Below are 15,085 nucleotides of genomic sequence, written 5' to 3' on the forward strand. Positions count from 1 at the left end.
TTTGGGACCACAAACAGGTTTGAGTAGTATCCCAAACCTCTTTCTGAGATGGGAACCGGGACAATGACCCCTAAGGAGGACAGATCCCGTATGCACCCCAGAAAGGCTTCCCTCTTTTCTGGTCTTAAAGACAGGCTTAAGAGGAGAAATCTGCCCTTGGGTGGATGTGATTTGAAACCTATCTTGTATCCCTGACCTATGACCTCCAGTACCCACAGATCCTGCACATCCCTGGACCTAGCATCTGAAAACAGCAACAGCCTGCCCCCTACACGATCCAGCTTTGGATCGGGGGCCGCCCCTTCATGCAGACTCGTTCTCGGCGGGCTTCTTGTTCTGCTTGGATTTATTCCAGGATTGAGCCGGCTTCCAAGTGCTCTTGGTTTGCTCGGGCTTAGAGGAGGACTGCTGACACTGGGACTTTTCAGAACAAGGAACGAAAATTAGATCCTTGTCCCTTAGACTTGTTCTTTTTATCCTGTGGTAGCAAGGCACCCTTGCCCCCTGTAACCGTGGAGATAATGAAGTCCAGGCCTGGACCAAATAAAATGTTTCCCTTAAAGTGGAGGGAAAGTAGTCTAGACTTAGAAGTCATGTCTGCAGACGCGTCTGCATTGAGAAACCAGTGATTTTAGCATTCAGGGGAATAATCTGCATGTTTGCATCAAAGATAAAAGAATTATCAATTCTCAAAGCCTTAATTCTGTTTTGGATAACGTTGAGGGGACCCTCCACCTCAATTAATTCCGCTAAGGAGTCACACCAGTAGGGCGCAGCTCCAGCAACCGAGGCAACAGCCGTTGCTGGTTGAAATAAATATCCCCTGTGTTGAAACATTTTCCTGAGAAAAGTTTCCATCTTCTTATCCATCGGCTCTCTGAAAGACAAGCTATCCTCAAGAGGGATAGTAGTACGCTTAGCTAACGTGGAGATAGCACCATCCACCTTAGGGACGGAACCTCACAATTCCAGCTGAGAGTCTGGGACCGGGAATAATTTTTTAAAGGCAGACGATGGGGAAAAAGAAGATCCAATTCTATTCCATTCGTTTTTAATAATATTTGCCATTTTTACAGGTAGCGGTGCTACCCTGTCATCGTACACTCCGTCTAATTTAGGGATCAAAGGTTCATCAGGCAACTTGGCCTCTGGAACCTCTAATGTTGACAGATCTTCCTTTAGAAAAAAACGTAGGTGTTCAATTTTAAGTCTAAAGGCTGGCTCCTCCGCAGTCAGAGGCCTAGAGGTAGCAGACTCTGATCCAGAAATTTCACCCTCTGAAGACTCAGAGTGTGACCCATCCTGGGATACTTGAAAGGCAGACAAATCAAGTAAATCACTGGATATCCCCTGGACCGGAAAGCTATGTTTAACCTTGCGCTTAGCAGGGCGAGGTAGAGCACTAAGGGCCTCAGGCACCGCCGTCTTTTACTGCACGGTAAAGTCTGATGGTAAAAGGCTCCCTCCAGATGGAGGATCAGGCGTGCTACGGGAAGCTGTATGTGACAATGGAGATGATTGATGGGTATGCACCTCACGGAACGGCAAGTCCTCAGAGGTGGACGGCTCAGTCGTACTAAAGGGGTTAACCTTCTTAGACATAATAACCTTTTTGATGCATATGGAACATAGTTGAGAGGGCAGGCACACCAAGGCCTCCTCATAATATAGACAGGTATTACTATTAGGAATAGAGGGAGTACCCTCAAGCATATCGGGATCCTCCATAGCTTGCGCTAACAACAGTAGGATACAAATAAATGCACTTTTTATTTCTCACAAAAACGGCACCTTTACACCCCCCAATGACTGGGGCACTCACCACCTCCTAGACCCAGGCAACCAGAGAAGAAGCAACCTCTCAGACAGCTCGCTCTGTCTTGAAAGAGAAAATGAAAGTGTGACCACACCCGGTCACGTGGGGTGCATGGCAGGACTACCCCAGCTATGAGATAAAGCGCACCAAGCTACAAGCGGTTAGCAGGTAGTCTTTATGGGTTCGCAGAAAGACTCTCCCTGCATCTCCAGACTCTAACTTTCGTCAATGCTCTCACTGAGAGGCTGACAAGACTACTTTAAACTCCAGTTCCATAACGAAAGGCATATATCCCTCCTGAGGAACAACTCCAAAATCTGCTGATACTTCTCTGCCATCCTCCTGTGACGAAAGGCAAAGAATGACTGGGGGATAGGGGAAGTGGGAGAGGTATTTAAGCCTTTGGCTGGGGTGTCTGCCTCCTCCTGGTGGCCAGGTTCAGTATTTCCCAACAGTAAGGAATGAAGCGGTGGACTCTCCTTATATTAAGAAGGAAATTGAGTTTTTTGGTGCACACAAAGAGGTAGCCATATGGTAAAGTACCTCATGCCCACAGTTAAATATGGCTCTTTAATGTTTTGGGGCTGTTTTTCTGCCAAAAGATCTGGACATTTTGTTAGGATACATGGCATCATGGATCAAATATCAACAGATATTAAATGAACACCTGACTGCTTCTGCCAGAAACCTTAAAATGGGCCATGGTTGGATCTTCCAGCAGGACAATGATCCAAAACATACATCAAATTCAACATAAAAACATAATTTATGTAAGAACTTACCTGATAAATTCATTTCTTTCATATTAACAAGAGTCCATGAGCTAGTGACGTATGGGATATACATTCCTACCAGGAGGGGCAAAGTTTCCCAAACCTCAAAATGCCTATAAATACACCCCTCACCACACCCACAAATCAGTTTAACGAATAGCCAAGAAGTGGGGTGATAAGAAAAAAAGTGCGAAGCATATAAAATAAGGAATTGGAATAATTGTGCTTTATACAAAAAAATCATAACCACCACAAAAAAGGGTGGGCCTCATGGACTCTTGTTAATATGAAAGAAATGAATTTATCAGGTAAGTTCTTACATAAATTATGTTTTCTTTCATGTAATTAACAAGAGTCCATGAGCTAGTGACGTATGGGATAATGACTACCCAAGATGTGGATCTTTCCACACAAGAGTCACTAGAGAGGGAGGGATAAAATAAAGACAGCCAATTCCTGCTGAAAATAATCCACACCCAAAATAAAGTTTAACAAAAAACATAAGCAGAAGATTCAAACTGAAACCGCTGCCTGAAGAACTTTTCTACCAAAAACTGCTTCAGAAGAAGAAAATACATCAAAATGGTAGAATTTAGTAAAAGTATGCAAAGAGGACCAAGTTGCTGCTTTGCAGATCTGGTCAACCGAAGCTTCATTCCTAAACGCCCAGGAAGTAGAAACTGACCTAGTAGAATGAGCTGTAATTCTTTGAGGCGGAATTTTACCCGACTCAACATAGGCAAGATGAATTAAAGATTTCAACCAAGATGCCAAAGAAATGGCAGAAGCTTTCTGGCCTTTCCTAGAACCGGAAAAGATAACAAATAGACTAGAAGTCTTACGGAAAGATTTCGTAGCTTCAACATAATATTTCAAAGCTCTAACAACATCCAAAGAATGCAATGATTTCTCCTTAGAATTCTTAGGATTAGGACATAATGAAGGAACCACAATTTCTCTACTAATGTTGTTGGAATTCACAACTTTAGGTAAAAATTCAAAAGAAGTTCGCAACACCGCCTTATCCTGATGAAAAATCAGAAAAGGAGACTCACACGAAAGAGCAGATAATTCAGAAACTCTTCTAGCAGAAGAGATGGCCAAAAGGAACAAAACTTTCCAAGAAAGTAATTTAATGTCCAATGAATGCATAGGTTCAAACGGAGGAGCTTGAAGAGCTCCCAAAACCAAATTCAAACTCCATGGAGGAGAAATTGACTTAATGACAGGTTTTATACGAACCAAAGCTTGTACAAAACAATGAATATCAGGAAGAATAGCAATCTTTCTGTGAAAAAGAACAGAAAGAGCGGAGATTTGTCCTTTCAAAGAACTCGCGGACAAACCCTTATCTAAACCATCCTGAAGAAACTGTAAAATTCTCGGTATTCTAAAAGAATGCCAAGAAAAATGATGAGAAAGACACCAAGAAATATAAGTCTTCCAGACTCTATAATATATCTCTCGAGATACAGATTTACGAGCCTGTAACATAGTATTAATCACGGAGTCAGAGAAACCTCTATGACCAAGAATCAAGCGTTCAATCTCCATACCTTTAAATTTAAGGATTTCAGATCCGGATGGAAAAAAGGACCTTGAGACAGAAGGTCTGGTCTTAACGGAAGAGTCCATGGTTGGCAAGATGCCATCCGGACAAGATCCGCATACCAAAACCTGTGAGGCCATGCCGGAGCTATGAGCAGAACAAACGAGCATTCCCTCAGAATCTTGGAGATTACTCTTGGAAGAAGAACTAGAGGCGGAAAGATATAGGCAGGATGATACTTCCAAGGAAGTGATAATGCATCCACTGCCTCCGCCTGAGGATCCCGGGATCTGGACAGATACCTGGGAAGTTTCTTGTTTAGATGAGAGGCCATCAGATCTATCTCTGGGAGCCCCCACATTTGAACAATCTGAAGAAATACCTCTGGGTGAAGAGACCATTCGCCCGGATGCAACGTTTGGCGACTGAGATAATCCGCTTCCCAATTGTCTACACCTGGGATATGAACCGCAGAGATTAGACAGGAGCTGGATTCCGCCCAAACCAAAATTCGAGATACTTCTTTCATAGCCAGAGGACTGTGAGTCCCTCCTTGATGATTGATGTATGCCACAGTTGTGACATTGTCTGTCTGAAAACAAATGAACGATTCTCTCTTCAGAAGAGGCCAAAACTGAAGAGCTCTGAAAACTGCACGGAGTTCCAAGATATTGATCGGTAATCTCACCTCCTGAGATTCCCAAACTCCTTGTGCCGTCAGAGATCCCCACACAGCTCCCCAACCTGTGAGACTTGCATCTGTTGAAATTACAGTCCAGGTCGGAAGAACAAAAGAAGCCCCCTGAATTAAACGATGGTGATCTGTCCACCACGTTAGAGAGTGCCGAACAATCGGTTTTAAAGATATTAATTGATATATCTTCGTGTAATCCCTGCACCATTGGTTCAGCATACAGAGCTGAAGAGGTCGCATGTGAAAACGAGCAAAGGGGATCGCGTCCGATGCAGCAGTCATAAGACCTAGAATTTCCATGCATAAGGCTACCGAAGGGAATGATTGAGACTGAAGGTTTCGACAGGCTGTAATCAATTTTAGACGTCTCTTGTCTGTTAAAGACAAAGTCATGGACACTGAATCTATCTGGAAACCCAGAAAGGTTACCCTTGTTTGAGGAATCAAAGAACTTTTTGGTAAATTGATCCTCCAACCATGATCTTGAAGAAACAACACAAGTCGATTCGTATGAGACTCTGCTAAATGTAAAGACGGAGCAAGTACCAAGATATCGTCCAAATAAGGAAATACCACAATACCCTGTTCTCTGATTACAGACAGAAGGGCACCGAGAATCTTTGTGAAAATTCTTGGAGCTGTAGCAAGGCCAAACGGTAGAGCCACAAATTGGTAATGCTTGTCTAGAAAAGAGAATCTCAGGAATTGATAATGATCTGGATGAATCGGAATATGCAGATATGCATCCTGTAAATCTATTGTGGACATATAATTCCCTTGCTGAACAAAAGGCAATATAGTCCTTACAGTTACCATCTTGAACGTTGGTATCCTTACATAACGATTCAATAATTTTAGATCCAGAACTGGTCTGAAGGAATTCTCCTTCTTTGGTACAATGAAGAGATTTGAATAAAACCCCATCCCCTGTTCCGGAACTGGAACTGGCATAATTACTCCAGCCAACTCTAGATCTGAAACACAATTCAGAAATGCTTGAGCTTTCACTGGATTTACTGGGACATGGGAAAGAAAAAATCTCTTTGCAGGAGGTCTCATCTTGAAACCAATTCTGTACCCTTCTGAAACAATGTTCTGAATCCAAAGATTGTGAACAGAACTGATCCAAATTTCTTTGAAAAAACGTAACCTGCCCCCTACCAGCTGAACTGGAATGAGGGCCGTACCTTCATGTGAACTTAGAAGCAGGCTTTGCCTTTCTAGCAGGCTTGGATTTATTCCAGACTGGAGATGGTTTCCAAACTGAAACTGCTCCTGAGGACGAAGGATCAGGCTTTTGTTCTTTGTTGAAACGAAAGGAACGAAAACGATTGTTAGCCCTGTTTTTACCTTTAGACTTTTTATCCTGTGGTAAAAAAGTTCCTTTCCCACCAGTAACAGTTGAAATAATAGAATCCAACTGAGAACCAAATAATTTGTTTCCCTGGAAAGAAATGGAAAGTAGAGTTGATTTAGAAGCCATATCAGCATTCCAAGTCTTAAGCCATAAAGCTCTTCTGGCTAAGATAGCCAGAGACATAAATCTAACATCAACTCTAATAATATCAAAAATGGCATCACAGATGAAATTATTAGCATGCTGGAGAAGAATAATAATATCATGAGAATCACGATTTGTTACTTGTTGCGCTAGAGTTTCCAACCAAAAAGTTGAAGCTGCAGCAACATCAGCCAATGATATAGCAGGTCTAAGAAGATTACCTGAACATAGATAAGCTTTTCTTAGAAAAGATTCAATTTTTCTATCTAAAGGATCCTTAAACGAGGTACCATCTGATGTAGGAATGGTAGTACGTTTAGCAAGGGTAGAAATAGCCCCATCAACTTTAGGGATTTTGTCCCAAAATTCTAATCTGTCAGGCGGAACAGGATATAATTGCTTAAAACGTTTAGAAGGAGTAAATGAATTACCCAATCTATCCCATTCCTTAGCAATTACTGCAGAAATAGCATTAGGAACAGGAAAGACTTCTGGAATAACCGCAGGAGCTTTAAAAACCTTATCCAAACGTATAGAATTAGTATCAAGAGGACTAGAATCCTCTATTTCTAAAGCAATTAGTACTTCTTTAAGTAAAGAGCGAATAAATTCCATCTTAAATAAATATGAAGATTTATCAGCATCAATCTCTGAGACAGAATCCTCTGAACCAGAAGAGTCCAAAGAATCAGAATGATGGTGTTCATTTAAAAATTCATCTGTAGAGAGAGAAGATTTAAAAGACTTTTTACGTTTACTAGAAGGAGAAATAACAGACAAAGCCTTCTTTATGGATTCAGAAACAAAATCTCTTATGTTATCAGGAACATTCTGCACCTTAGATGTTGAGGGAACTGCAACAGGCAATGGTACATCACTAAAGGAAATATTATCTGCATTAACAAGTTTGTCATGACATTTAATACAAACAACAGCTGGAGGAATAGCTACCAAAAGTTTACAGCAGATACACTTAGCTTTGGTAGATCCAGCAGGCAGAGGTTTTCCTGTAGTATCTTCTGGCTCAGATGCAACGTGAGACATCTTGCAATATGTAAGAGAAAAAACAACATATAAAGCAAAATAGATCAAATTCCTTATAAGACAGTTTCAGGAATGGGAAAAAAATGCCAAACATCAAGCTTCTAGCAACCAGAAGCAAATGAAAAATGAGACTGAAATAATGTGGAGACAAAAACGACGCCCATATTTTTTGGCGCCAAATAAGACGCCCACATTATTTGGCGCCTAAATGCTTTTGGCGCCAAAAATGACGCCACATCCGGAACGCCGACATTTTTGGCGCAAAATAACGTCAAAAAAATGACGCAACTTCCGGCGACACGTATGACGCCGGAAACGAAATGAATTTTTGCGCCAAAAAAGTCCGCGCCAAGAATGACGCAATAAAATGAAGCATTTTCAGCCCCCGCGAGCCTAACAGCCCACAGGGAAAAAGTCAAATTTTTGAGGTAAGAAAAATATGATAATTAAAGCATAATCCCAAATATGAAACTGACTGTCTGGAAATAAGGAAAGTTGAACATTCTGAGTCAAGGCAAATAAATGTTTGAATACATATATTTAGAACTTTATAAATAAAGTGCCCAACCATAGCTTAGAGTGTCACAGAAAATAAGACTTACTTACCCCAGGACACTCATCTACATGTTTGTAGAAAGCCAAACCAGTACTGAAACGAGAATCAGTAGAGGAAATGGTAAATATAAGAGTATATCGTCGATCTGAAAAGGGAGGTAAGAGATGAATCTCTACGACCGATAACAGAGAACCTTATGAAATAGACCCCGTAGAAGGAGATCACTGCATTCAATAGGCAATACTCTCCTCACATCCCTCTGACATTCACTGCACGCTGAGAGGAAAACCGGGCTCCAACTTGCTGCGGAGCGCATATCAACGTAGAATCTAGCACAAACTTACTTCACCACCTCCCTTGGAGGCAAAGTTTGTAAAACTGATTTGTGGGTGTGGTGAGGGGTGTATTTATAGGCATTTTGAGGTTTGGGAAACTTTGCCCCTCCTGGTAGGAATGTATATCCCATACGTCACTAGCTCATGGACTCTTGTTAATTACATGAAAGAAAATGATTTACTGACCACAAAATATGAAGGTCCTGCATGGCCATCCAAGTCCCCTGACTTGAACCCCATAGAAAACCTGTAGGGTGAACTGAAGAGGAGAGTCCACCAGCATTGACCTCAAAATTTGAAGGATCTGGAGAGATTCTGTATTGAGGAATGGTCTCAGATCACTTGCCATGTATTCTCCAACCTCGTCAGGCATTATAGGAGAAGACTCAGAGCTGTTATCTTGGCAAAGGGAGGTAGCACAAAGTATTGACTAAAAGGGTGCCAATAATTGTGCCACACATATATTTAACAAAGATATAAATTATTATTTTCTTTTGGATAAACCTGTGCTGTGTTTGGAATTGAATGATATCCATGAGAGCAGAGTATTTTTGTGTATTTTTTTTCAACAAAAGATCAAAAGGTTAAACAATTAAGACAATTTTTCACAGCCTTCTTTGCTCATATTAAGGGTGCCAATATTAATCATGGGCACTGTAAACAGATGTAGGCACTAACCCCCAACCCACTATGCCAGGCCCTGCTTTTCAAACAGCTGGCATCCCACTACTATAAGCACAGATATTTTACATTATCCTAGGGAAGTGCTGGCCCTCTACCATCAGCTGATATCAAACAATCAGTTAACACATGCCATATACTGCTCAACCTCCAAATGATCCCACCACACTAGACAGTGAGACCCACTTCAACATGCACTCCAAAGCTAACCACACCCACTCCACCAAAGCATTGGGTCTCCCTTTATAATAAATATTAATGGCATCATTCCCACTCATGACGCTTATCTGATCATGTGCTTAGCGTACACAGTGTATGTCTCTAAAAGCTACTTAAAAGGATAGGAAAGTCAAAATTAATCTTGCATGATTCAGATAGAGCATGTCATTTAAAAAACACTTTTAAATTCACATCTATTTTCAAATGAGTTTTGGTCTTTTAGTATCATTTGTTCTAAAAGAATAATCTTACTGTATATATCCTACACTAGTGGGAGCTATCTGCTGATTGGTGCCTGTAGACCTTTGTCTCTTGTGATTGACTAACTAGATGTGTTCAGCTATCAGTCAATATTCCTTCAGCAAAGGATAACAAAAGAATGAAGCAAATTTGAGAATAGAAGTAAATTGGAAAGTTGATTATATGGAAATGTTATGTTATATCCAAATCACGAAAGAGAAAATGTTGGGGTTTCCTGTCCCTTTAAAGTTTAAAAGATCTTAATTTAACAAAATCAATTATTTTCACTGACTTAATTCTGTCTGACACACTTGGTGCAGCCCTTTGACAACCTACAGGTGTTACGGATTATGAGCAGAATTTGCACTGTCTGTAAATAATATGTTGCTATTTTTGAAATATCCTTAAGTGACTTCTGCAGCTAATGAATACTTGATGCATCTTGTTTTTAAACGGGGATAAATTCTTTATATACCCACTTGCAGCAAACCGTTTATAATTAGGGGTGGAAGGTTTGATGCTTTTGTGGAAATATTGGTGATACAGAACCGCTGCTCTAAAGTGACATTAAAAATTGGGGATAACACTGGTTTACAAAAAGCTGATGGGGGGGTGGGGGGTGGAATAGTCATTATATTTTTGCTACTTATTCATTGTTTTTTCTTATTTAAATTCCCAATATTTTCCAGCTTAGCACAGGGCATATACAAAATATCTAGAAAATTGAATAGCTATTAACATCTTTGAGAATTAGGGGTGTTACCATGCTTGGAGTGCCCTTTAAACCACAGCTGGGAATGTCTGCACCCTAAGGCAGGTGTGTTTAATATTAGTCACTAACTTACTGATTAAGGTGTTGGGAATACTATATTACGGAAGTGGCTGATGAGCCAATTCCAACCCTTAAAAGGGACAGTGAAGTCTGAATTAAACTTAATAATTCAGAAAGAGCATTTGAGTTTTAAACAACTTTTCAATTAACTTCTATTATTTATTTTAAATTATTCTCTTGAAATCCTTTGTTGCGAGTAAATCTAGGTAGACTGATAGGAGCTCAGTAGCATGCACATGTATTTAGCTGCAGATGGCTAAAAAAACATGCATCCTCCTGATCTCACCTAGGATTACTCTTTAACAAAGGATACCAAGAGAACTAGGCAACATTGATAATAGAAATAAACGGGAAAATTGTTTAAAATGGCATGCTCTATCCAGTACATTTAAGTTTAATTTTGCCTATAATGTCCCTTTAATGTAAACAGCTCAATGGCTAATAAAACAGTTGCTCTTAAAGGGACAGTAAACACCTTGTAAATTACAACACATCTCTTTAGTGTATCTGTACAATAACTTAAGCCAAGTCTTAATGTTTTTAAAACAATGCACTTATTTTTCACTTAGCAAACTCCACCCACTGCCTTATTTGGAGGAGCCAATCGGTGCTTTAGTCTGCAGACAACAAGACTAGCTCTGGTTATTAAGTTAGTATAGAGTGCATAGTTTTGCAGTTGTTATCAGTTAAATCCAATTAGGGATATATATGTAGCAGGGTTAGCCTTGAGAGGTCAGTAGGGAGCATTTCTACTTTGGATAATTAGAAATTGCTCAATTTTCAGAGTTAAATTACATGAAAAGGAGGAAATAATGAAACTATATTGCAAAGTTGTGCATAACTAAACATTTTTATATACAAATCTCAAGGTATTTACTGTCCCTTTAACTTGGTTTCAGCACAAACAAGTACTTGAGTGAAAAGTGAGTGAAATCAGTCTGCTTACTTCTCATTAAATTAAACTTTTACTAGATTAAACATATTAACCCCTTCACGCAGTTATGTCGTTCCATGCCATCCTAACAGAGCTGGGCTTCAACACTGAAGGACGGCATGGAACGTCCTACCTTATATAGTGTCCTGCAGCCTCCCCCTTTCAACAAAATCTGGAATGGGGGGGGGGCGTCTTTACGTGCAGTCCCCCATGATCCGACATGGACTTGAAATCACGTGATCGCATTGACAATTGCGTGATTTCATATTTACTGCAAGTCTTTACATCGCAACTTAGTTCCGATATTAACACTTTAGTACCAGGTCAAAGGGGTTAAACAGTTTGCTTCTATTATGAAATTTCCATTTCTTCTCTAGGCCTCCTTGGTTAATAGTGGGCCCTTTCCATAAAAGCACACTAGGAGGTTCAGAAGTGTGCACCTCTTGAGCACTTTGAGGCAGCAGTGTGTGCAGCAACCTTATGCAAGAAACCTATAGAGGGAGCTTTAGAGTGTAGTAGCTTCAGCCACACAACGATAAAACTCTATAGTTATCCAAACTAGTGATCATGATAGCTGTATAGCTATAAGCACTGTTTAATAGAGAAAGCTGTTAAACAGAGCACATCTACCATTGGATAGGAAACATCCAAACAGTATGTACAGTAGCTAAAACTCTATGGTTATCCAAACTAGTGATCATGGCAGCTGTATAGCTAGAAGCACTGTTTAATATAGAAAGCTGTTAAACAGAGTACATCTACCATTGGATAGAAAGCATCCAACCAATATCTACAGTAGCAATACGTGATGGCAGAACTGTGGGTGTTCTCTGCTGTCGCTCAGCACTTACAGCTGTAGCTCCCTCTACAGGTTGTTACATACATTGATGCAGGCATAGTACTTGAGACATGTGCATACTCCTCGGGCTACTTCAGTATACCCTTGTGGCAAGGGACCAACCAAGGAAACCAAGAGGTAAATATGATAATAGAAGTAAACTGTTTGCTCAAATTTTACATTTTGCCTAAATCATGTTTTATCAGTTTAATTTTGACTTTCATGGCTCTTTAATATTATGACAGTACAAATTCATTAACTTATATTACTTATATAATCAAATTGGTATTCTTTGTTGAAGAGCATACCTAGGTAGGTAGTATGCACGTTTTTGGAGCACTACAAGGCAGTGAACTAGTGCCATCTAGTGCTCTTACAAATGCATACCTTGCATGCTCCTGGCATACCTGTCTGCTTTTCAACAAATGATACCAAAAGAATAAAGTAAATTGGAAAAGTTTATTTTAAAAATTGCATGCTCTGCCTGAAGCATGAAAGAAAAGTTTGGGATTTCATGTCTCTTTAAGGAAATGGGGAAGGGTTCAGCAGCTAAATAGCCAATCTGATTTCTATTAAAGTTTTGAAATAAATTGTAGTTATCTATAGTTGGCTTTGATGGTTGTTATATAAAATCTGTTCTAACTGATGTTATACACAGTTTGTGTACATAAGTCTGTGATAACTATGCTACTATTGTTAAAGAGACAGTCTACTCCAAAATATCTATTGTTTAAAAAGATAGATAATCCCTTTATTCCCCATTCCCCAGTTTTGCATAACCAACACTGTTGTATTAACCCTTTTGTGCCGGGGGTTAACTTGTCTACATCGGAACAACTGTTCCGATTTAAACAAATTGAAATCTCACGATCGTGCACGTGATCACAAGATTTCAATGATGGGATCGCATCAGGGGTGGCTTCCCTATGATGCTAGGCATGCCCTCCAGACCGCGATCCCATCAGGGAAACGCCAGTGGCTTCAGGAAAGCCAAGCAGTTAGGACGTTGTATTTCGTCCTTCGGCACTAAAGTCCAGCAAAATTCGGACGAAATACAACGTCCTAACTGTGTTAAAAGGTTAATATACTTTTTGCCTTTGTGATTTCCTTGTATCTAAGCATCTTTTGACAGTCCCCTTATCACATGGCTATTTATTTATTATCTATTGACTTGCATTTTAACCAAATAGTGCAGTGTCCTGCACAACTCCACGGGAGAGAGCACAATGTTATCTATATGGCAAACATGAACTAGCAGTCCCCTGTTGTGAAAAGCTAATAAAACAGCATGTGATAAGAGGCTGTCTTTAGTAGCTTAGAAACAGGCAGGCATTTAGAGGTTTACATGTTATAAAGTTTATTAATATAATAATGTTGGTTGTACAAAACTTTTTAACCAATAACAATTTTGGTGTTGACTGTCCCTTTAAATCTAAAACAAACCATGGTAGATTTATTTTTTTAAACTCCTTGCTTTGGATGATTTTCTCCACTTGCTTTGAAAGGAAACTATGAAACATTATAAATGTCACCTAATAGATCTGTGAGATATTTTATTTATACTGTTCCCTGTGATCAGGTTTGGCATTTATTGGACTTGACTCTTCCATTATCGGTCTGCTTGTAAATTTGTGACTTTAATGTAAGAGGAGAGCATTCTGAAGAAAGTTATAAAGTATAAAGAAGGTGTTTGTATATTTGTGACATGTCTTGTCTGTTTCAGGAATTGTAGAACGCTGCACTACTGTCAGATATCATTACACGTCATCCTCCCTGCCTGCCAACCTGCCTATCAACGTCACCAAGACTATCCGTCAGGACGAGTGGCATGCCCTGCGTAAGTAATGTGCCTAGCGATTTTACCTTTCTGTTTCTTTCTGCACATGAAAGAAACCATCAGTATTAGAGATGAAACACACTACAGTATGAACTAACTACTACTGTAGTTAAAGGTACATAAAACAGTATGAACTAACAAGTTTCTAAATATATAATGCAGCCAAAGATTACCTGCAAACCAGTTTCTGGTTTAACCCCCATTAACCCCTTTAATTCAGGCATTTCCATATATGGAAGATGCTTTCAGGGCCATCGTCTCAGCAGAATGGCACAGTCACATGACACCCAACTAAAACAGTGCACAGTATAATGCTGGAGCTTTCACAAAGCATGTGCCATTATCCCCATGGAAACAAACAAGCTTCTTGGCAACAAACAATAGCAGTACCTGCTGTACCTCCTCAACCCACCCTTACTTAAAGGGACACTCAGGTTAAATTAAATTTTCATGATTCAGATAAAGCATGTAATTTTAAACAACTTTCCAATTTACTTCCATTAAAAAAAATGTGCACAGTCTTTTATATTTACAATTTTTGAGTCACCAGATTCTACTGAGCATGTGCAAGAATTCACAAACTATACGTATATGCATTTGTGATTGGCTGATTGCTATCACATGGTACAAAGGGAGTGGAAATATACATAACTTTGAAATTTGTTAGAAAAAAATCTACTACTCATTTGAAGTTCAGACTAAGTGCTATTGCATTGTCTTGTTATCTTGCATTTGTTGATTATGCAAATCTAATATGTTGACTGGTCCTTTAAGTAATTATCCTCATGTGCACACTTTGTCACTTGACACTACAAGGTTTGGAAAAGAGCACTGATAAGGGGGGGGGGGGAGCGTGCTACACATGGCAACACTAAAGTGTAAGTAATTTTGCAGATTTTTGAAAAATATTAAAATACTTAAAAAGCATTTTTTACTCCTTTTTTAACACACTATTTTACCTCAGTTGACCCTTTTATAATATGCACATAACTCATAAAGCTTTATGGCACTATTGTAAAAGTGTACTATTTAATCATTTGACCATAAGTTCGGAAAGGGGCCCAATTATGAAAAAATAAAAAAAATAAAGATTTTGCGTTTTTTCGCTCCATGCAGTTTTTAATTATCAGGTAGAGGATATCAAATGTACATGATATGTAGCAGGGTGGCTAAAAATAAATGATTAAAAAAAATACAAAAATGCTATTTTAATTTAAAGGGACAGTGTACTCCAGA

The 15,085-nt window shown here is 39.5% G+C and overlaps 2 protein-coding genes across 2 annotated transcripts in view; one reads left to right on the plus strand and one right to left on the minus strand.

Moving 5' to 3' along the window:
- Positions 1–15,085, plus strand: part of LOC128666002 (transmembrane protein 178B) — a 114,333-nt gene that overhangs the window by 44,681 nt on the left and 54,567 nt on the right. The window contains exon 2 of the mRNA XM_053720345.1: positions 13,736–13,849. Within this exon, the coding sequence (XP_053576320.1) occupies positions 13,736–13,849 (114 nt within the window). The remainder of the gene's footprint in view (positions 1–13,735; positions 13,850–15,085) is intronic.
- Positions 1–15,085, minus strand: part of PSMC3 (proteasome 26S subunit, ATPase 3) — a 125,622-nt gene that overhangs the window by 7,565 nt on the left and 102,972 nt on the right. The window lies entirely within an intron of this gene.

This window comes from Bombina bombina, chromosome 7 (assembly GCF_027579735.1).
Source record: "Bombina bombina isolate aBomBom1 chromosome 7, aBomBom1.pri, whole genome shotgun sequence".
In the NCBI taxonomy this organism is placed as follows: domain Eukaryota; kingdom Metazoa; phylum Chordata; class Amphibia; order Anura; family Bombinatoridae; genus Bombina; species Bombina bombina.